This window comes from Centropristis striata, chromosome 8 (genome assembly GCF_030273125.1).
Source record: "Centropristis striata isolate RG_2023a ecotype Rhode Island chromosome 8, C.striata_1.0, whole genome shotgun sequence".
NCBI classification, from domain to species: domain Eukaryota; kingdom Metazoa; phylum Chordata; class Actinopteri; order Perciformes; family Serranidae; genus Centropristis; species Centropristis striata.
The window spans coordinates 33,815,631-33,838,868 of record NC_081524.1 but is presented as its reverse complement, the minus strand read 5'-3'; the positions used below and the strand labels follow the sequence as shown (position 1 = coordinate 33,838,868).

The following is a 23,238-nucleotide window of genomic DNA, read 5'->3' as shown; positions in this document are numbered from 1 at the left end:
TACTCTGCAGAGTGAAAGTGACATAAAAATAAGAAAAACATTTTTTTGAGTAGGGGTGAGAGTGAATTCGAAGTGTTGGGACAAACAGAGGCATATATAGAAACTGCAATAGAACTCCACACGTTGTCACTTCTGACTCACTGGTTTTACCATCATTACACGTGACCATAGGTGTTTGTGTGTCATACGGGCGGTTTGCTAAATATAGAAAGAGAAAGTTAGAGGGATAGAGAGTTCAATGTACTTGAATTTCAATCCAATACAAATGGAAACTTGAGAGCAAACAGTTGATTACATATACAATACAGAAACAGCACAAAAAAGTCAGTCATACAGTTGGCAAAGGACAAAGAAACAAGCAGTGGGTTATACCTATAATGTGGGACCATTGAAACTGCATGTGAATTCTTACTCAATATTCATGACTTCCTGAAATAATCAAACAACTCAATCAGTTTATCAGAGCAATCAGCAGCATTAGCTTTAGACTGTTTGCTGTTCAAATAGTTTGCCCAAATAGTTGATTTGTCCTGTTTGATGTGTAGTGTGTTTATTTCAGAGGTGGCGACCCGCTTCATTAATCCTCTCACTGTCTTTATCATGCAAACTGTTCTCCAAACGGAAAGCAGCAGCAGCAGCAGCAGCAGCAGCTGAGCATCGTCTGGTCCTGAGAGAAGAGGCTGGTCTTTAAGTGGCCCATTAACACAGTAAGGCAGCATCATTTAAAGTCTTGATTTGGTTTCCTTTGAACTGAAGGAGTAGAAAGAATCAAGGAGGATATGGGTTCCTGAGAGACAAAATTATCTGTGTATTCCTAGTGCTTTTGTGTGTATATTGGGGCAAAGCATTTTTATTTACAGAAAATAGACAAGACATACATTAGTTTGTATATGAGCTCCAGAGATCACTTGTTGATCTCCTGATAATGATATTTTTAATAAAACTGATTTGTGTCTTAATGTGTTTTTCATAGTTTTTGCTCACTTCAGCCTGATTATGCTGAAATGCTGAGACTCTTTTTGTGCCTTGGCCTTTCTCCTGGTTGGGGCTCCTCACTCTCCAGTCCCATTCTACTGATCTGGGGGATGTTATTGATCTGTATATCCGTACTAGTCTTTAACCACGGCCACAAAGACAGTGATACCTCTGAGTTCCAATCATGACAGGTTCCATCTGCTCATCTATTGACATGAAAATGAAAGAATTGTGTTTGTTATTTTCATATTTTACATCTTATTGTCCGTGAGGTACATTTCTCATTTCACAGTCTGACACATTTTGTACAACATGTTTTTGTAGGTAAAGTATCACAATGGCTGAGTCTCTGAGTTACTTTCAAATTTGAAATTAGCAGCAACTTTCATATTGTTGAGTGTATTTTTGTGAAAGTTTTGCAAAGTTGGATATAATCTCTCGGCTGACTCTGGATCAGCTCCACCTTTGAGAATATGAATGTTAATATGTTGAACTCTTTTTAGGCATCAGTAAAGGACCCATGTTATATGAAGCAATATAAGGTCAACATAAACTCTGTACTACTGACCCCCACAGACACACTTTAAACCCTGATGTGAATGATATTGTGATGTCTTTGTGAGGATGGTGATCTGGGAGCAGCCTGGCTCTTATAGCTACACCTTGGCTGTGACGCCCCTCCCCTGGAGCTCAGAGGAGAATCTGATAATAGGCTGTATCTGTGCGTCATGGCCACACGGAGAGAGCAGCGGTGAAAGCGGGAGTGAGTGTCTGTGCTGTGATCAGTCCTCCTCCACATGGCTCAGGCTTTACTTTTTACTCCCTCCTCAGCCCCAAACACAACATGATGTCCTGTGCTGCTATGGGCTCAGCTTCGCACGTTATTTCGCGCATTCATGTTGCCTAAGATTTAATTTAGCTGAAATTATTATTTTGTATCTTGAAGTTGATTTTCAAACGGAGACAGCAGGGATACTCGCTTGGTAAGTTTATATTTATATACATTTGTTTTAAATGACATATATTTACGTTTTAAACATTTGTTTAATTTAACATTGTAGCCTAATAAATGAAAAATGTAAACATGACTCATGTCTAAAAGTGTATTAAGTCTTTGGAATTATTCCCAGGGATTCATGCCACGTGAAAATATTTAATTTACACAGATTTATTTTTTTACTTTGTATTATTATTTTTTGGATAGAGCCGTTAACTTTTATTTGTTGTGGTTTGTCACATCGGACTGTCTGATCTAAGAAACATCACAGGTTTCTTCAAACGGAAAAATAATTGGCTATTTCCCTTTTTCACGTCGGGCATCCCGTTGGGACACAGAACCGCATCAGAACTGAATGAATGCAAATTCATTATCTCTGAATAATAATATAGGCTTAACGACATTCTGTCTATTACGTAGAAAGTGGCTACAATTGTACATTTTTCCCATTAGATTTTGTTTTTATAAAAACAATTGCATTATAACCTTTAAAGAGGGTTATGTCTACATAAATTAGGAAAGGCAAAAAAAGCACAATTTGTTTACACTGAAAAATTTGAGGTTTACGTTCGATTCGCTCAAAATATGCCACCAATATGAAAAATCGTGGGCGAGTTTTCACTTCAGTTTTACACCACAAAGCTACCATCCAAACATATGTGCTTAAGTCAGATGATTTACAAGAAATAGATCCGATTCCCCTTCAATATTTTTAAAATAAGCTTCACTTAATTTGATTTTAAGCATTTGTATTAGTTAATAATTAATCATGATTATATCTGAACTACTGACCTCCATCACATAGTGTCCTTAGCTTCTCCTTGTAAAGTTGAGTTTTAAAAAATAAAAAATAAAAATAAAGCACGATTTCTTATTTTACTACATTATTTAAAACACTGAGAAAAATAAAAGGGAGAAATTGGCAAAAAAAAAAATCCATGTTTTTAAGATACAGTAAAGTCGGTTATTCAATCAATAAAATTCAACATAATTCAGGTTTTAATAGACTCTTCAGCCACACCCTGATACGCCCACAAAGATCTGCTTTGATATGAAGACGATCACTTTCCACCATCTCACTGTTTCATGTAACTTACAAGCAAGTTTCAGGCCTTTAAAGTAATGTTGATCATGAGTGGAGAAGAATAGCAGGAGCTGCTTATAACCAGAATCGGTTTCTGTCTCCAGATCTCAGACTCCAGTGGGTGCTGACAGAGCAAGTTTCACAGGAGACACTGGCATAAAAACTGTTTTAGTAATTCCTGAGGGGGAAGAAGACCCCAGAAAAGAGCAGTCTCAGCCGGGATTAGAGAAAGCAGTCGACCTCTGTGACAAAACGAGAGCATCAGTCATGCTGGGCGGTGAAGGGGAGAGCAGCACCTTCTCTTCTGCGAAGGAAGCAGCGGAAGAGAGGCGCAAGTCTCCGGCTGCGGATGCGGACGATCCGACTCCCGGCAGCAGGTACACGGAGCACGGAATGGGTGCTGACCGGTACTACATCCCCACAGTGTCTAAACAGAGCCCAGAAGCACCGAACCCCTGCTCCTTTATCCCATATACCCCCAGTGGGACGGTTTACACCCCGTCCAGCGCAGGCAGGTACCCCTCATCTCTCCACCTGGGCTCCGTGTTGCCTCCCGCGGGGTTTTCCCCCTCCGCAGCCGGCCGCAGTCACTTCAGCCCGGCTTACCAGCTGGGGCAGAGTCCCGGGTGCATCTACCCGCCCTACACTAGCTCAGGGTCGGCTCTCGGCAACATCACGCTCCCCAGCGCCGGCCCCGGGATCAGGGCCCAGGTGTACCTCTGCAACCGGCCGCTGTGGCTCAAGTTCCACCGGCACCAGACCGAGATGATCATCACCAAGCAGGGCAGGTGAGGGTGTAACTCTACCTCTACATAATTAGAAAGTTGTACTGAAAACATATTATTTATTATCCATTCCAAAACCATTTATTTGATTATTTTTTGTGTTTGTGTTTTTTTGTTTTTTTGCAGACGGATGTTCCCTTTCCTGAGCTTTAACATAGCTGGTCTGAACCTGACGGCGCACTACAACGTGTTTGTGGAGGTGGTGCTGGCGGATCCGAACCACTGGAGATTTCAGGGTGGCAAGTGGGTGACCTGTGGGAAGGCGGACAACAGCAGCCAAGGTACTGAGACAGGTCGATATTTTACTTTTTTAACATTTTAATTTGCACGATGTTGACCCCTCAATTAAAAAAATGTGAAGAAAAAAAATTATATTTGCCTGAGTAAAATAATTCGATACAAATGAGGCTTTTTAATATAGTCTGCTTTATGAAATAGCTTATAGTGAAAATATTAAATCTTTTTAAATTACCAGCCTATTAAATGTTCTACTTTGGGTTTGGCTCCTGAGTTTGATTTATGAAAGGCTATTTTTTTTAATTGTTATTTCAGGAAACAAAGTCTACATCCACCCAGAGTCTCCAAACACAGGGGCCCACTGGATGAGACAAGAAATCTCCTTCAGCAAACTAAAACTTACCAACAACAAAGGAACCAACCACAACACTTCACAGGTATGTAAAACTAATACATAAATAAATACACCTTAATTTACCCATTTAAGTCTCAACGACGATTTAAATAAATTGTATTAAAATGTCAAGATATTTTTGTTGCATTGAATGCTTTCATGTATTTCTCATATAGAGTAAAATATATCTAACCTGATAAACAATGCGTAACAGACGTGGTTAGTTTTGCGCAAATCACCGACACAATTGGGGGTGATATTATTCTTTGTTTATTTTTATTTATTAAGAGAAAACTTTTTCTAAATCCTGTTTTAGAAATAAATAAATTTGCGTCGGAATAGGACCAATAAGGACCATTTGCGCATATTGCACGTGTTTAGAAAATTAGAAAATTATTCACTCTGACTCTTAAAAAACAACGGATGGTTTAACGGATTTTATTATGTTCATGTGCAGATGATTGTCCTGCAATCGCTGCATAAGTACCAGCCTAGGCTGCACATCGTGGAGGTGACGGAGGATGGGGTGGAGGACATTAGCAGTGACGTGAAGACTCAGAGCTTCACCTTTCCAGAGAACCAGTTTATAGCTGTGACTGCCTACCAGAACACTGACGTAAGCATGAAAAATAATCTCTGCTTCTTTTCAATGCATGATGTGTTTTGGAGCTACAGACAGTTATTATACTGCCTATACCTCTGTCTTATAAGTATAATTCACATCGTGTTGTTATCTGCATAGAACTACATTGTTTTTGTATTATTATTATTATTTTTTTTTACCTTTGTTGTCTATATATTCACATTACAGTATGAACCTATTCTTTATTTTGCTTTGTTTCAGATTACACAGCTGAAAATTGATCACAACCCTTTTGCCAAAGGATTCAGAGATAATTATGATTCGTGAGTATTTTATTTCATTGTCATTCATTTCTCACCAGGTATAAAGTCAGTGTAAATCACATTTTTCCAACACAGCGACACATCAAATTAAATGTTTTGTTCCATCAGCTGTCTAATTGTGTTGTAATTTGTTTTTTAAATTGAGCAACTGCTGTTCTTTTTTTTTATACGCACGTCATGTAATATTTTTTTCACAGATGTTTTCACGCCATGATTTTTTCCCCCCCAGACACTGTCTCTGCTTGACCTTAAGTTCATACTTAACCTACATGTATTTTCCAGGATGTACACAGCTCCGGACAATGACCGCCTCACACCATCTCCGACCGACTCTCCTCGTGCACACCAGATTGTCCCCGGGGCCCGTTACACCATGCAACCCCTCTTTCAGGACCAATTTGTCAACAACCTCCCCCAGAATCGCTTCTATAACAGCGAGAGAGCAGTGCCGCAGACTAACAGCCTCCTCTCACCTCAGACAGAAGACGGAGCTTCACAGAGGTGGTTTGTCACCTCCATGCAGCAAGGCGGCAACAGCACTAGCACCAGCAACAAGCTCGATCTGACACCCTATGAGGGGGAATACTCAAGCTCTCTGCTTCCTTATGGTATCAAATCTCTCTCCATGCAAACATCCCACGCTCTCAGCTACTACCCAGACTCTCCTTTCACCACCATGTCTGCAGGGTGGGGGCCCAGAGCAGCATACCAGAGAAAGGTTGCTCCCAGCCTGCCTTGGTCTCCCAGGCCCAGTCCCACCTCTTTCCCAGAGGACTCAAACAAAGTTAAACCACAGATAGAAGAGGAGGTGAATGTGCATGGCAGCCTGATCTCCTCCTGGACAGAGACACAGCCATCAGCTCTGTCCTTAGACACTGCTGATTCTTACTCCACGGCCTGCAAACGAAGGCGTTTGTCTCTCAGTGGTCCCAGCACAGAGGACTCACCCTCTGACATCAAGTGTGAGGACTTGGCCTCTGCTGCCACCAACAGTAGCTCCTATAGCAAAGAAGCACCTTCATCCAAAGGCATGGCAGCTTACTATTCCTTTTACACCAACCCTTGAACGGGTTGTGCCTAAAATATTTTGTCTCATTTGCTGTTGTTTTTCATCTGCCACCATGCATATGAAATATTATTTTGCTATTTTGTTATGTGCAAACCTAAAATTTGTCTTGGTGCTGATAAATATGGTGATCATTTTTAAAATTTTCTTTTTGTGGTGACATAGGAAATATCAAGGACGCCTCAGCATCCTCAGATGTTGGCTTGATCCATCTATTCTGTCCTAAGTCCATCTTTTCTCCTTGACTATTTTTTTTCGCCACCCCATTTATGTAACTCTGTATTTTAAGTTTTGAAAGTGCCAAAGCATTTGTTTAATTTCCACAGTATTCTGTATGTTTCATTGCGCATACATTACTGTATCTGCCTTTATTCTGAGGTTATGTGTTTACAGATTATTTATTGAAGGCCTGTTGATATGAAATTTGTGCACTCATAAATGTGATGATAATATGCTGTATATACCTTCATTGCAATGTTCAGATATTTGATAATAAAAGGCATATGTGTTTTATCCAGTATCTGAGTTGTTTTTTCAAGTTATGACTCCTCTGTCCCTCTTTCTATAAAACATATGATGGGCTAATGGGTACATTTAATACAAGCATTTGTTTGATATATGAATACACCAGTTAGAGACTGTCTGTAAATGCTCTTAAGGTTTTGTGGCCTAGAGATTAAGAATCAGGCTTGTAACCGGACGGCTGAATCCCAGGACTGAAAAAAAAGGATTAAATGCAGAGGTTGAATTTCCCCATTATGGGATTAATAAAGGATACATTTTATCTTAATCTTATATACATTTGAATTGGTCCATTGCACATAAGAAAAATTCAATGCACAGGCGTGTATTGGAGGGCAAAGTCACCTAAATTTAACAGACCCAGTTTTTTTTTTCAAAAAGTAAAATAAAGCAAAGTCAAAACCGATCCAATTTATATCAAGACTGGACTGTTAAAGAATGAACAAGTACAACTTCATGTTCATCCATAAGCACTATTTGTTTCCATGGACTCTGTCGCACTCTAGTGGACATTTATTGTATTCAAAACTACCAGATTAATCACTTTAACAGCCTGTTGAGTTGAGGTGGACACTGAATGCATCTAACATTATATTTATAACATTTCCATTGTATACAGTGGATAGACCATACCACCCTAAAGCAAAAAAAGGACAGTTTAAAGTTTTTCCAACACTTTATTTTTTCATATAACTTTAAAGAATGGCGTGTATTTTCTGTCTATTGGGACCTGTATTGAGATTGACACACATTAGTAAAGGCCTATGTCCGTCATATTTCTATATTGCCCCACATATAAGGAAAAATTCTGATGCGCAACCTTTGCGATAAAGAGGAATACCACAGAGGGCTTCCAAAAGAACAAACAAACAAACAAACAAACCCACGCACTTAGTTTGGACATTGCATGACATCAGTCAAGGATAGTTTAACGTTGTCCAAAAAAAAAAAGTGTGTAGCGTTACTGTGACCGTGTGTATGTGTATTACCGTGCAGTCTGAGGAAAACGAGCCATGTCTTTCTCCGCCTGTTTTAGGGTTTGTGCAGGAACCTGGCAACCCGTCTAGCAGCCAGCAGAGAGTCAACGAAGAGTTGACAGGAACAACATCACTGCTCTGTGCACACATTATCTATGGATTATCTCACTCACAAGAAAATCATCTGTTAACGCCTTAGAGAGTGACAGTGAGTTCGCATCATCAGGTCTACAGCAGCGAGATGCACCATCTGTGTAAGTCGGAATACTTGTTACTCATTGTTTGCTGTGAGTTTAACAACTGTGCTAGCTAAGTTGGCTAGCAGCGAGGTTAGCTTGTTAGCGGAGCCGCTAGCGTATGCACTGACGTTAGCCAACGCAGATACTAGCGTCATGATGTTTTTATGTTTTTGAATAACATCCAGCTAGCAAAGGGATATTGTGTATTGTGATTAACACTCGCCCTTTCAACAAACGGAATGGTTTGCAGCTAACAGTATCTAAGGTCAGTTGGCTGGTGAATGTTTTCATTAACCAGAAATGTAACAAAGCGTTATAGCGGACTGTTCATTAACACACTACCGTCGGTTTGAGCTAGCGAAAATGGTAAACACCACACAACATGGGGAAAGGCCTGCATGAAGGAGTTTAGTGACAAGTGGCAAGCTACGCAGACGAACTGTTACATTTTATATCCTTAGCTGCTGCTATTAGATGCTTATATATGGGTCAATGACGTGATCTAACCCAGTGTCAGTTGCTGTAACCAGCCATTTTTTCCCCATAAAAATCTGATTATATACAGGAAAATAAATGTGAACTAAAATGAGAAAAAAATACAATCTACGTTTACATTGCAACCATATGGGACGTAACGCATTTTACATAACTTGTCAAAACTTTAGAAAAAATGGTTGTTTTTAGAATATGTTCTGCTCAATATTGACAAAATGTGTCAATGTAGAAATACTCCAAACATTTTTTTCATTTGATGTTTTTTAGAATGAAGTAATTATATGTATAAGTCCACTTAAATACAATGTAGGTGGATGAAGTATTTATTATTTATCATTTTTTTGTGGTTACACCATTTGATATCTTGCCAACCCTTATTTGTCACTGACCCATATACATGTTGGTCGGCGCTGTCACGGAGAAGTGTCATTAACAATTGTCAAATATGTTTTTAGTTAAACATTTTGAGTGCTACTTTATCAAGGAGTATGTGTGACCATATATGAGGTTATATAACTCTGTTCAAAGATCAGGTGTTTAAATGTGTTTCATCTGACTGCGTGTTGGTTATGAGGGTGTCTGTCCTCACATGGCACAAGCCTGACACAGATTTAGTGATGCAGGGCAAGTTATTTTGTACCATCTGGCTTCATTGTTAAAGTCGTGTAGAACTTGCTAATGTTTTAGTGGTATGTATAAGTTAATGTGTTAATGCTATTTAAATGTACAAGTCTTATTAAAAGGGAAGCTTGAGATTATGTCCTATCCTGATAATGGCAATTAATTAACACTTTAATATAAGTATACAGTGTGTATTAATGCAGCTTGACTAGATAAAGAACAAATAATTAATCCTGCATGTAAATTGACTTATTACAAGGGGGGATGAGGAGCCAACCTCAGTTTCACTTATCTCCATTTCACAATGGTTGTTTTCATATGGGGTTTCTCTCACCATTTTTCCTACAACCTTCCTAAAAAATATATTTTTTAATATTTTTAAATATTTTTTATATTTTTCATATTTTAAACTAAATGGGTACCTGCTTCTGTATTTGATTGTAATGCGAGAACCTCATAACTTTGCGAAACCTACTTAGTTTAACTAAGATATATACTCACTTTCTGGTGTATTAGGTGCACCTAGCTGAAATACAGTTCTACAATAAATCCTACCTTTGTTATACTGACAGCTGTTTCTGTTGTTTTATTCATCTCATTTATATCAATGAGTGTAGGCAAAATGACAGAAACACCTCTCTGTATAACGAAGTTATAGATACATTTGCACCACGTACTACATCCTCCATAAGTAGTATACAATTTAATTAACATCTGTCCAAATCAGGTAGAAAGTAGAAACTGGACAAGATAACCTCAAAGAAGGTAGGGTTTATTACAGGACTATTGTAATACGCTTTGTTAGTTTTAGCCAGGTGTAACTAATAAGCTATGTGTATTTTGTGCTTCAGCTCTCTGCTTTCTCAGCTTTGTTGAATATATCCTTAAATATTCCCCAAATATCATTGAGTAATTCTTTGTCCTGGAAAAAGGTTACAAAGATATCCTGAAATTCCCTCCTTTTACATTCCTATGTGTGACACACACACACACACACACACACACACACACACACACACACACACACAAACACACACACACACACACAGTATCTTATGTAGTTTTAGCTAATATTGTGTAAAGATAAGACCAGTAAGTCAGGTTCCACAGTCTTGTTTACATAAGCTGGGGGAAATAATCAATTATCCTGCTAAAGGAACATAGAAATTAGCCAACCATTTCCTTTGTTATTGTTGTTAACCTATGGAGAGTTGGGCAGACAGTATGTATGCTTAAAAAAGATTGTCAGGAAGCATTTTTTCCCTCTATTGTATACATAAGTTGCCTACACCAAGGTGTTATTGTGCAGAAGGATTTGTATGGTGGTACTCAGGGTGAATTAAAGAATTATTAGAATATATTGTACTGTTGATTTGTGTTGTAGCTCACCAAAAACACACAAAATCATCACATTGCCCAAACAGTCACGACCATATGGTGCTCTGGTGGAAACGAAATGCTGACTCGCTGCATGTTGTTCTTCAGTGGAGAATATCTTGCTTCACAATGACTCCTGGCTTCAGTGGAACGGGCAGCTTTGGCACAGAGCGGCGGAAGCTCCTGGTGATGCCAGAGGAAGTCTTGTCCTTCTCTCTGTGTGAGCTTTGTTGGCACTATGTTTAGTAATTCAAAACAAAAAATAAAAAGAGATACACAAGGAGGTGGTTTACAGTGCTGTGGTGATGCTGACACAGGGGCTTGTGGCAGAGCAGCCCGAGCAACCTTGGAGATGCAACTCTCGTCCATCTGATTCAGAGACAGTGGAAGAGATTAGGACCATTTTTCAGTCAACAAGGTCTTGTTGGACTCGGACACAGCCATAAAGGAATTAAACTCCTGTTTTTCTTCTTTTCTTTAGGACACTCAGTATGCTGGCCTATTGGGCTTGAACGGGTTAAAGACGACTAAAGCGGCTGCTGTGTGAGTCAGAGCTTCACCCTACAGGAGAGGAAGAGATGGGGAACACAGCAACCAAGTTCCGTAAGGCTCTCATCAATGGGGATGAGGTGCTTGCCTGCCAACTGTATGAGAGCAACCCGCAGTTCAAAGAGGCTCTGGATCCCAACTCTACATACGGAGAGTCCTACCAGCACAACACTCCACTGCACTATGCTGCCCGGCACGCCATGACACGCCTACTCAGGTCAGGATACGGTCCAGATGAAAGCAAACAGACATAATGTACACATTCAGAGTCGCATATTTTTTCTGCTCTCCACGAAGGGGTAATTGATATCTTAGGGTTGATTAATGAGGGACTAAATTGTTGTACTTTGGATTTTTGATATGCTGCAGCTTATTCATTAATTTATTTTTTGTATTTATAACATGGCACCAATTCAAATATCAAATACAAAGTTTTCTTTGAGCACCTTTCTTATTTTTTTCTGTTGCTGATCAGCCATTCCCATCCATTACTGTGTAGCTGCATCATAAGAGAACATTTTTCATGTTTTGTCTCTATACGTCTCTGCCCCATCTGTCTCTCCACATAGCCATCTGTTAGCAGCTCTCAGGAATGCAACATGCTGCGATGGAATAGGATGGGGCTCCAAGAGCTTCCCATCCCACAAGCTACCAAGCTTGCATGTGTTCATCTTTCCTCTCAGGCCCTATCGCTTCGCCACTTATAGGATGCTTGCTCAATGTTGTATTCCTACCTGACCTAAAGAAATACTACTCAGGGTCTGAAGTGTCAGCTGGGAACAGCAAAGTCACATGGAAGCAAAATATATGACTGGATAGATGGATGTGATTCAGATGATTCTAGTTTCCACACGAAGCACCCAAATTCTCAAACTAATTAACTAATTTTAATAATATTTTACCTGATGTGCACATTGTATTTCCACTTACATCTATTCCATTATGTATTTAAAGTGGAGTGAAGTACACTACTTAAAATGCTATAGAATGTTCAGTTACACCAAACTAAAATTAATTAGGCATAATTTGTTATCGCCAACCTTTGTGGTTTGTGGAAAATAAAATGTTTTTCATGTTATTTTCTATACTGCAATAAATGCAATGGTTCTAAAAATAGGCTTTAAAAAAATCATAAAACTTTTTAGGCTAATATCTGTAAACTCTCATGGGTTACTTTGCGGACCAAAGCTGAAATAAAAAGTTCACTAAAATGTTTTGCCCTGCAAAGTCAAAATGCTAAAGTTGGAAATCGGCGGTTTCTGTCTCTATCTCCTTGTTTTAGGTCTTTTCTCCTAAGCAAAGATGGGAATCCTAACAAACGGAATGTGCACAATGAGACGTCTCTGCACCTTATCTGCATGGGGCCCCAGATCCTGACCTCAGAGGGGGCACTGCAACCCCGGATCTCACGGCCATATGAAGACAAACAGCGTCGTGCTGAATGTCTCCAAGTCACCCTGGCGTGGACAGGAGCAAAGCTGGACCATGGAGAGTATGAGCGCGCCGATATCAATGCCACTGACAACAAGAAAAACACCTGCCTGCACTACGCTGCTGCCTCAGGCATGACGACTTGCGTTGAGGTAGGATTCTAAAGGAAAATATATATGTAGAATAAGTGACATTTTAGGTATAGGTCAAAGGCTCCATAGATGAAAAGTGAAGAGCCTCTCTGAGACAGGGAGCAATTTGAGTGGAAGGAAGATAAAAGGGCCAAGAGTATCACTGATGTTAACACAAATTATCCAGTGTCTGCCCTTTTGTTCTTTGGATATTTGTAGAACAGTGGCTGATGTTTGGCCTTGTGTTCACATCCATTATATCACTCCTTTGTGAGTTCTGGGAAGATGTCATGCACAATGTCATGTAAACCATTATTAATTCTTACATACAGTACAGGCCAAAAGTTTGGACACACCTTCTCATTCAATGCATTTTTCTTTATTTTCATGACTATTTACATTGTAGATTCTCACTGAAGGCATCAAAACTATGAATGAACACATATGGAATTATGTACTTAACAAAAAAAGTGTGAAATAACTGAAAACATGTCTTGTATTTTAGATTCCTCAAAGTAGCCACCCTTTGCTTACTAGAATATAAGACATGTTTTCAGTCATTTCACACTTTTTTATTAAGTACATAATTCCACATGTGTTCATTAATAGTTTTGATGAATTTACAATGTCAATAGTCATGAAAATAAATAAACACATTGAATGAGAAGGTGTGTCCAAACTTTTGGCCTGTACTGTATATGAAATTCACAACAAACAAACTATCACTGTTTGTTTCAGTATCTGCCTTTTGTAAACTAGTACTACCACCACAGAGTTACTGGTTCTCCACTAATATCTACTTGGTTTAGGTGTTTCAAAACTACATATTCATAAGCCAGTGACCTTCCGTGTTGTGTGTGCCCCCGTTATTTAAAGCTAAATGTTCCTCTTGTTTCCACTTGCTCAGTTCCTGGTGCAGAGAGAAGCGGACCTGTTTGCTGAGAACGAAGACCGCGAGACTCCATGTGACTGTGCAGAGAAGCAGCACCACAAGGAGTTGGCCCTGTGCCTGGAGTCGCAGATGGTCTTCTCTCTTGCCCCCGAGGCGGAGGGTATAGAGGCAGAGTATGCAGCCCTTGACCGAAGAGAGGTACAGAATAACATACCAAGTGGCAGCTTTCAGTGTCTGTTTTCCTCAACTGGTGTCACTTACAACATTACCAATACCAAACTTCTATATAGTCTCTACCAAACGGATGAAAATCTAATGACAGTTAACCGTTTTTGTCCATGTTGTTGTTATTTTTAGATACATTTTTTTTTTAGAAAGCTGCCGTAGCTACCCTTATCCACACAGGGATATAAGAACTGAACGTCTTTTTTTTGGCAGCCCCCTACTTTATATTGCTGATTCTTTAGTTAGACACAAACTCACTCAACTTAGTCACAAAGGAGTCTGCCATAAGGCATGTGACTCCTATCAACATCACTCTGTTAACTCATTGGGCCTGGCTTAGTCATGTGTCAGCAATTGTTTATATTTGTTTTGCTTTTAATAATTCTATTGTTTTTCTCCTCTTCCCCTGGCCACACCCTCTGTTGCTTCCTTCTTGTCATTGTCCTCCTTTCCTCCTCCTGTCGTTGTCTCCGTCTGTCCTCCCCTGTCCCATGACCTCTCTAGCTGTATGAGGGCTTGCGGCCTCAGGATCTACGGAGGCTGAAGGACATGCTGATAGTGGAGACAGCTGACATGCTGCAGGCCCCTCTCTTCACTGCAGAGGCACTGCTACGTGCCCATGGTACCGTTAACATCTCTGTCTCACACACACACACACACACACACACACACACACACACACACACACACACACACACACACAGGAAGCAGAGTATCTGCTTCTCCTTAAAATGGTTGGCACAGTCAGAATCCTATACATCTGCAACATCCTATGTATTTTTTCTCTCTGTCTTCCCATGTTTCCTGTGTGCATCTACACTGTCACTACCTAATAATAAAGGCAAAAATGCAAAAAAATACTGAATATTAATATCAAAGTCGTAACAAAACATTTATTTTTAAACTGAGACGTGAGCCTTGTTTCCGCAAAGAACTTTCCCTTGTTAAGCAAACTATATTTCACTGTTCACTTCTCAGGAAAACATTTGTTGTAAATTTGTCTTGTGCTACATTGTATTCGGATTAGAGAAGCAGCATCTCATATAAACTACAGGCTACACTCCAGTGATTTCCCAGCAGTGAAAGGGGCAAAATGTGAGCTGCCTTTGTTATCTAAAAGTATTTCACTTGTATTGCTCTCAGTGGAGAAAGTCATTGTCACATGCTCTAAATTCTATTTTTTCCAGCAGATATGTGAAGAAAATAGTGGTAAAATGATGGTACTAACTTGCTTGACATTTACTATAAAGAACATTGTCCAGAATCAGCCATTTCATATAATGACACAAAGGTCTCTTGTTTTTTCTGCTTACAGTGCTGTTACAAACATAATTTGCACCACCATGGGAAAAGAGTTTTTTCTTACTAGAATGCTGCTCTTTTGAGCTAAATTATACATCACTGCAAGCGCATAATCTTGTCAGCATTGCTTGTTAACCAGGGATCAACACTAAGTTTTAAAATTGAGGCATCAGGTTTTGGTTGCTAAAACTTAAAATGTATTGAGCATTTTTAGTCACCTAACAGTTAAGTAATTAAGTAATTGAGTATTTAAGACACCTTGCAGTTTTAAAGAAGGAAAAATTGTCATCACAGAATAAAAGTATTTGTAGTGTGTGTTTTATTTAATACTTTAAAGAATTCGGATCTAAAGTATAGTCAGTTATTGTGTGTAACTTATATTTCTAAAATAGACTCTGAATCGGTAGCTTAATTTGTATCCATCACAAATAGGTAATGGCATGCTCACATTGAGGTCGTTATGTTCTTTTAAAGTAAAAATTTAAGGAACGTAAAGCAAATCAATCATATATATTAATGGTTTGCCTTCGAGCAGACAGTTTGTCTTTGCAGTGTAGATTTAATGTCACAAGGAATATAAAGTGTGAGATTAGAGATTGACAGAGGGTGTACATTTTTGTTGCCTTAATAAATCTGTATGTGAAGTAATGGTATCCTGAGGTAAAAGCCCATATTACACATTGGCATTCACATAACAAACACATAACAAATATAAAAGCACAGCATATCAAAGCACTTTGAGTTGCATTTATATGTATGAAAAGCGCTATATAAAAAAAGTTTGATTGAAGTTTGATTGATATAATGTACACATTCACACAGGTCAGCTCATATAAAACACAGTACACATGATTTTGTCCAGTCCATTAAAAACCATCAAATTGAAATACCTAACAACACATGTTCACCAGTAGACAGTGGAGGCCTTTAAATCTGACGAGATCTCCCTGAATTACTCCAGATGTGTTTGTAAATCAGGCATGGCCGAGAAACAGTGTCAGTTTTTATTGATTTACAGCCTTAAGCCACCACTTCTCCAACTAGCTTCACTTAACCTCAGTAAGGTAATGTGTATGAAGGGTTTCACATGTTTAAAACTGAAGTTTTTGATTTGAAGCCTTTGAGAAGCACTACCCCACTTAATTTAACTTGGCTTAGATTATATTAGTGGAAGACTTCAAAAAAATTAGTGTCACAGTTTGGGGTTGATTTTCAGTCTTTAAATACCTAATCTCTAATTCAGTTAACTCAGAGGCCGGCTGTGTGTGCTACATTTTAGACATACTTTTGGGAGCTTAAAGTGGAGAGTGACCCTAGATTCTTTCTATATTTATTCACCTCTATCATGAGAATGCTATGTTTGTTTAATAGAGAGGGAGCATTTCAGGATTTTTGTTTATTTCCAGGAGATGGGTTTTTGGACTTTTTAATCATTACATTCATGTGAAAACCTTAACATGTTTTCACACTTCCTAACTTTTACTTTTTCACATTGGCCGGTTTTAATTTTCTTATCTGAATTCTTGGTGCTTTCCTGCCAAGCTGCCAGTCTGTCTGTGCTTCTGACCATTTTTATTTCCCAGCAAAGTTGTGATATTCAAGACTAAATGTGAAGACTTTTAATTTCAGACTCCTTTTAATGGCCAAAAGCTGGAAGATAGAGTCATACTCATTGATGGGTTTTAATTGAATGGAGATGGGGGAAATTGTTGCAATATTCATTATCTAAACGAGGCCATTTAGAGTCTGAGGCATTTGATTGGTGGCGAAACGTGTCTTGAGGCTGATAATGGCCTAATTGCACAGTTGACCGGGTCGTGTTCCTGATTTTAGGAGGGGACTTTTTCAGCAGAGAAAATTTGGACTCAGGCACAGTCCACAAGTCATTCAATATTTATACTGAAAAGCTCTCCAACCTGTTCGTGTGCTAATGTGAGATCCAACAGCTATTCTAAAACAGGAAACCAGATGGCAGCAGGTCTATGTTGTTTGCTGTTTGAAAGGCTTAGGTGGTATTGTTGCGACTGGAGAGGGATTTGTGTGGGCTTTGGTGGATTCAACATTGTGCTTACCATTTCTTACAAACATAAGACAGGATGGTTTGAAAAAAAAATGTTTTTGTGTGAATACATTTTGTGTGGATGAAAGGACAATTTAGTTAAGTCTTGTTTTATCAGGTTGAATGGGGAATCAGTCTCTTGTCTTTGATGTTTATCAATGCCTACATTCCTGAACATTTATAAAATATGATTACAAAATACAAATACTACACTATGTTGTTGTTTTTTATCCTCTTGCGATCAACTTAATAAATCTAGATTAGAGCGGCTTATGTAACTGGGCTTGGTCTGTTTGCTTATCACATGGCTTGAAAAAGTCTGTGTTGTTGTTAAAATAAAATGTTGTTTGGGGCTTTTTTGTTTCTTTTAAAGGCCAACATTTAACTGGCCATTCAAACTTTATGTCCCAACCTTTTTTTTATGAGCACTGGCCTTTCACTACATTGATGCAGTAATTTCCCTTTTCCCCTCTCTCAGCTTAATTATTTTTTTGACTGTCATCCAAACTCTTTCTTCATGCCTCATTTTCATGAGCTCATAACAAAACTATTAGGGTTCTCATTTACTTTGATTATTCTTCTGTGTTTGGTTTTATGTGTTAGCATTCCTCCCTCTTTAATTATGTCTTTACTTTTTCGCTTCAGATTGGGACAGGGAGAAGCTGTTAGAAGCCTGGATGAGCAATGCGGAGGAATGCTGCCAACGCTCAGGGGTCCAGATGCCCAACCCACCTCCAAGTGGCTACAACGCCTGGGACACGTTGCCCTCGCCTCGAACGCCACGCACCACCCGCTCCTCCATCACCTCCCCAGACCAAATCAGCCTCATGCCTGCCAATGACGAGTCTTCTTTGGTGAGATTCCCTTTCACCAATGTTTTCTAAAATAATAGAATAAGAGGAAGAGTAAAGAACTGAGATTGTTGCGAAGCTCCAAAAAATTGGCAAAAAAAACAACCTTACAAAATTACTCTTTTTTTTTTTTTTAAGCACTTGTTTAAGCCCCCTCTTGTGAAAAGCCAAGTCTGCTTTGATTGGTCAGTGTGTCCAGGTTTTCCGCCCTTTGCCCTCTCTGCGGCATCATTGAGTGTTGCAGAAATAGTCCTAAAACCAGTAAATTAGCTAGCATTTTTCCACATACAAAAATACATTAACGCTGCAACTCTATTGCAACAGGGGAATTTCTCTACTTTTGACCTAACCTATATAGTTGTGGCATCACAACCTTTCAGGAATCCTGACGGCTTATTTATAGGCACAGTTTCTGTCTATGGACTGTAGATTGATTGTTCTTTCTTTTTTGAGTGTACTGTCACTGTCTTCACATAGTATCAAGACCTGCTCAATCAAAAAGACATGGAAATCCAACTTTTGACAACACGGGACCTTTTTAAAACTATAAATGGCAGTTGCAGATATAGTAGATGTAGCTGAGTAGATCATTGTAGTGAAGTCTATTGTTTAACTGTACTTATCAGTGAAGAGCCATCAGATGAAATTAAAGCACAACATGAGTAGCCCCAGGGAGCAGCATGTTTTTTTGGCCAAGAAGCTCCTACAGCAGCAAAGGATAAAGCCAGCATGGAAGCACACAGATTAATAGTAACTGGCAGTGTAACCATAAAAACTGTACACCACTGTTTATTTAAATCGTGTCCCTAAGGTGCCACAGATTTCCTGAAGTGTTTCTGCTGAATTCTTTAAATTTTCACAGCCACACCTGTCTTTCTGCATAATGTTGCATTATTTCCCAACACTACTTTGCTAAAAATCATTAGTATTCAAGCCAGTGGTCTCCCCCACAAACATAAACACAAGCAGGACTTCCTGTGCTCCTAGGAGAACAAGTGGTTTGTTAATTATCGTGTAGGCTCTGAGCATACTTTCTAAAAAATGTTATTAGTGCATAAAATTCTACTGTCCATAGGCCAATTAGAGGGATAATAAAATAGGTAGTATAATATTCCACAGCAACCTTCTGCTTCTGTGTCAAACATTAAGGAATTAGTCATTAAACTATTGAGACCTCCAGATGTTCTATGCAGTTGTTTTCACTCTACAGACAACATAAACAGGTTTCAAGGACTGTCTGCAAAGTAAAATTTAAGCACCTTGTAATTTTAACAAAGATAAAACAAGTATTTTTGTTGGCTTTGCAATAACTACAGCTCCTATGAGTCATATACATGCAAGTTTGCTGTCAAAACTTCATGGAAGCTGTATTTTCCACAGCTGTGCTTATAGAATCTGCATGTCTAGAAGGACATTATTGAGCCTTATGGAGTAGATGCTGCAAACAGAACAGCACCGCCTCTTCCCGTTTAATTGCCCTCCCATTATCCTGACCTTGTCTGGGGTTTCCTGATAATTACAACATGCTTGACATTTTCCTCAGCAGTCTTCTTTTGTGAAGCAGTTGTCAAGATGGAAATTATGCTAGGTAATGTGAGATGTCCTTTATGCTGCCAACAATTTATCTTGTTCGACCACTCGCTATAGAAGACTGCCAATGAAGGTATCAAGTGTGTTTGATAACAATCGGGCTGTCCCAGAAGAGGTTAGGAGCATGAAGCTGGTTGTCCCAACTTCTAATTGGTGCTTGGCCGAAGGATATGTGTAAAACTTTGCAGTTAATTAGCAGATTTTTTTCTTGAAACTTGTCTGTGTAGTAACTTGCAAAATAGGGTACATTTAGATTTCAGTGTAAAAACTATATAATGAGCTTTTAACAAGCTGAATGTTAGCAAAATGTGTTCTGCACTTTTTTGATGCGTTTGTAAGTTGGAACTTGTAAGTTGGAAGCATAAACGTGGCTTGTACTTGCCCATTAAATGTATTTGCGAATTTATATACACCATAATGATGGAAAGCTGATCCTTTCAAAAAAAATCCCTTGTGTTTTTTTGATGTTTTGGACACCTGACATGGTGACCTGGGACTTTTAAGCTTTTGAAATGGCATTGCTACCTGTGGGGAAAATCTGGCAGTTGTTGCCAGTCTGAAAAGTTCAGTGTTAGAGGACATAATTCTGTTGAATGAATGATGATAAGGGTTTCTGTATGTGAACTAAACTGTTGATAGATGATAGCTAAGGCTGACAGTCTTGATTTATCAATTACTTTATGAGAAATTATAGGTTGCGTTCGGCTGACAGTATCTTTTGTCGTGGCTCTGTGCCTCCAACTGCACAGTGCCAATCGACCGGGTCTACTCAAGGGCCCGTTTAAAGGTTACAGTTGATTATATCGCATTCTGCTCTTTCACAAATCAATACTTACATTGTTGAAGTACACTGCCTCCTTTATGTCTTTTGTTAGGGTCAGTCTTTCACCGTAACAAGGCCTGTGAGTGTTTGTCCCTGTTTGTGTCTCAAGTTTATGTGGATGTGGGAAAATACATTTGATGACAGAACAGTAATCTGTGAGCCACATGCCAATAATAGGTCATCATCTAGGCCTTGGCTGGCCTTTGGCACAGTGTTTTTCATAAATCAGTAACTACCATTGTGTGCTGTTTACGCATGGCATATGAGCTTATTAAGGCATCGTCTTCATGGTCTAGTTATCCCATTGAATATTAAATTTAGGCCACATTTTGAGAAAATGTCTCAGTCAGTGTTTCTCAAGGTTGTTGAATTTCAGGCAAAAAAAAAATGTTCTATGTTCTCATAGAAGGATGATAAAATAATATACAGACTGTTTCACATAATTTTAGGGAATTCCTCAGAAAATGATCTTTTATGGCAAACTTTATTTATCTAGATTGACCTAAAACTATTTGTACTGTGGCCTCAATACAGACTGTATCTCTTTTCTTTTGTGTCACAGTGCGGTATCTGCATGTCTTCCATTTCTGTCTTCGAGGAACCTGTTGACATGTCCTGTGGCCATGAGTTCTGCAGAGCATGCTGGGAAGGGTAAGGCATATTTCGGTGTGGCCTGCTGATTCTGCAGATTGACTCAGGGTGTACCTCATTTCCTTCCGCTGATCCTCTAATCCAGTGTATTCATGCTTCATCAGATTTCTAAATCTCAAGATCCAAGAGGGTGAAGCCCACAACATCTTCTGCCCGGCGTTTGAGTGCTACCAGCTAGTGCCTGTGGAAGTCATTGAGAGTGTGGTGTCTAGAGAGATGGACAAGCGCTATCTCCAGTTCGACATCAAGGTAGGGAGATGGAAAAACAGAGATGTGCACTAAATAGATTTATTTTAACTGTGATAACTCTACACATAATATTGCTATGATATTGTCATTGACAGTTCAATTTCAATAGAGTGCACTAGAGACTACACTGAATATAGATGCTAGTTGACTGATGGGTTAGTTCACAAAAGTTCATTGATGAGAGGTTTACTGAAAAAGTAAGTGGCATACTTTAATGGAAGTAAATACATTCGAAATGAAGTGTTCTTTCCTGAGAAATGGGATTTTTTTTGTTACCAAATTGGAAGGCCCCAAAACCAACAATGCTAGGTTGACATTTGATTTATTATTACTATTTTTTTGTACCTGTATTTTGCCTTTGAAAGGTGTAAGAGGCAGAAATTTCAAATAATCCACTTTATTTGAGTTGTCATAGAAACACGGACATTTTCTCATTAAACGGCACAGGCGCCGCCATCATATTCAGGCTGTTTTGGGTCAAGATTGAATTACTTACAAATAGGGTAGCACTTAGAGTTGGCTGACAGTTTATGGGAATATTGTAACAGAAGTCAGCATGTTTTATCAGCTGAATTCATAAAGTCCTTTCAGATTTTAAAGTCAGTGTATGTGCACTTTTAAAAAGTAAATTAACACCAAGCAGAAACAGGTTGTTTCACTGATCACTCCTGGCAGATTTCAGACCTGTGACAGATCATATTGTGGTAGAAATGAAAACCTTATGTTTCTTCTGTTGACAGGCGTTTGTGGAGAACAATCCAGCAATCCGCTGGTGTCCTGAGGCCGGGTGTGAAAGGGCAGTGAGACTGAACACCCAGGGCCCTGGGACCTCCAACCCAGACCCTCTTAGCTTTCCCCTCCTTCGGGCCCCGGCTGTAGATTGTGGCAAAGGCCACCTTTTCTGCTGGTCAGTAATCACTACCACACACAGTAAAATGTATACATTTATGAAGTTATGTGTTTCATAGTTTAAATTTGTACTTCTGCTTTGTGAAACCTGAACTATTTTACATTGCGATAATGAGATTATTGAAGGCAAAACATTGTAAAGCAAATAACATGTTTTGATCAATAAGTAGTCAGGTAATCTGTTTATTACAATGAAAATGGGTTATGAAAAGCATCAGTGACATTAGAAGCGTGTTTGTCTATATCTGTGAATGTTTATTAGCCCTTTTTTGCCATTAATTTGCATACACCACCCCAAATTGTTAATAGGAGGTTCCCAGATCTAAACAGGAGGTTCCCAGATCAATTAATGTAAAAGAGAAAAAGTTTTAAATTACCAACAGTCATCTAAAAGTTGGGTGGCAGTGAAAAACCATTAACTAGGAAAGATTGGCAGTTTTCCTTCAACAAAGAATCCAATGGCCTCTCCTAAAAAGCTCCGATGCTCTGTTGGGAATCATCTCTCCAAAAAAACAGCCTTCCATCAATCGTTCCTTAATGATAGAGTGGCGAGAGGGAAGTCCCTCCAGAATGAAAGGGGTATGCTAGACCTCCTGTAATCTCAGAGTATGAGGAAAAAGATTTCCTGGTGAAAACCAGATACCACCCCTAATCTGGCTAATACCGGTCTTTATGCTAATATTCTTTCAACTCAAACTTTTTATTTGTCGAACAGACATGAGATTGATATTTATATTATGTGAATTAAGTGTATTTCCCAAAATATAACTAATTCTTATCATCTTAAAATGTGTAACTATGGAATGTGTGCAGATATACAGAATATGTGTACAGTATAATACAGTAGTATTTAAATGTTCCTTATATTTTTTAATGAAAATAGTTTATCAAAGTTCCATGT

The 23,238-nt window shown here is 38.9% G+C and overlaps 2 protein-coding genes across 4 annotated transcripts in view; both read left to right on the top strand.

Annotated features, from left to right (window-relative positions):
* The first annotated feature begins 1,773 nt into the window (after window positions 1-1,773).
* LOC131976448 (eomesodermin-like) lies at window positions 1,774-6,962 on the top strand. Of its 2 annotated transcripts, none has more exons than XM_059339488.1 (7): window positions 1,774-1,958; window positions 3,161-3,844; window positions 3,968-4,122; window positions 4,394-4,515; window positions 4,930-5,088; window positions 5,317-5,378; window positions 5,661-6,962. In XM_059339488.1, the coding sequence occupies exons 2-7, from the start codon at window positions 3,324-3,326 to the stop codon at window positions 6,442-6,444; spliced, it is 1,803 nt and encodes a 600-aa protein (XP_059195471.1). In that variant the 5' UTR covers window positions 1,774-1,958; window positions 3,161-3,323; the 3' UTR covers window positions 6,445-6,962. The 2 variants fall into 2 exon arrangements, with proteins under 2 accessions (XP_059195471.1, XP_059195470.1); XM_059339487.1 differs by having other exon boundaries at window positions 3,968-4,134.
* Window positions 6,963-8,023: 1,061 nt separating this feature from the next.
* The window catches only part of LOC131975901 (ankyrin repeat and IBR domain-containing protein 1-like), a 33,801-nt gene continuing 18,586 nt past the window's right edge, over window positions 8,024-23,238 (top strand). The window contains exons 1-9 of one of the 2 annotated variants that reach the window (XM_059338716.1): window positions 8,024-8,197; window positions 11,157-11,441; window positions 12,507-12,807; window positions 13,694-13,876; window positions 14,408-14,525; window positions 17,910-18,118; window positions 21,091-21,179; window positions 21,284-21,428; window positions 22,169-22,335. In XM_059338716.1, coding sequence (XP_059194699.1) covers window positions 11,254-11,441; window positions 12,507-12,807; window positions 13,694-13,876; window positions 14,408-14,525; window positions 17,910-18,118; window positions 21,091-21,179; window positions 21,284-21,428; window positions 22,169-22,335 — 1,400 coding nt within the window. In that variant the 5' untranslated portion in view covers window positions 8,024-8,197; window positions 11,157-11,253. Of the gene's footprint in view, window positions 8,198-10,973; window positions 11,442-12,506; window positions 12,808-13,693; window positions 13,877-14,407; window positions 14,526-17,909; window positions 18,119-21,090; window positions 21,180-21,283; window positions 21,429-22,168; window positions 22,336-23,238 lie in introns of those variants that run through there. The other variant, XM_059338717.1, reaches the window with a different exon arrangement.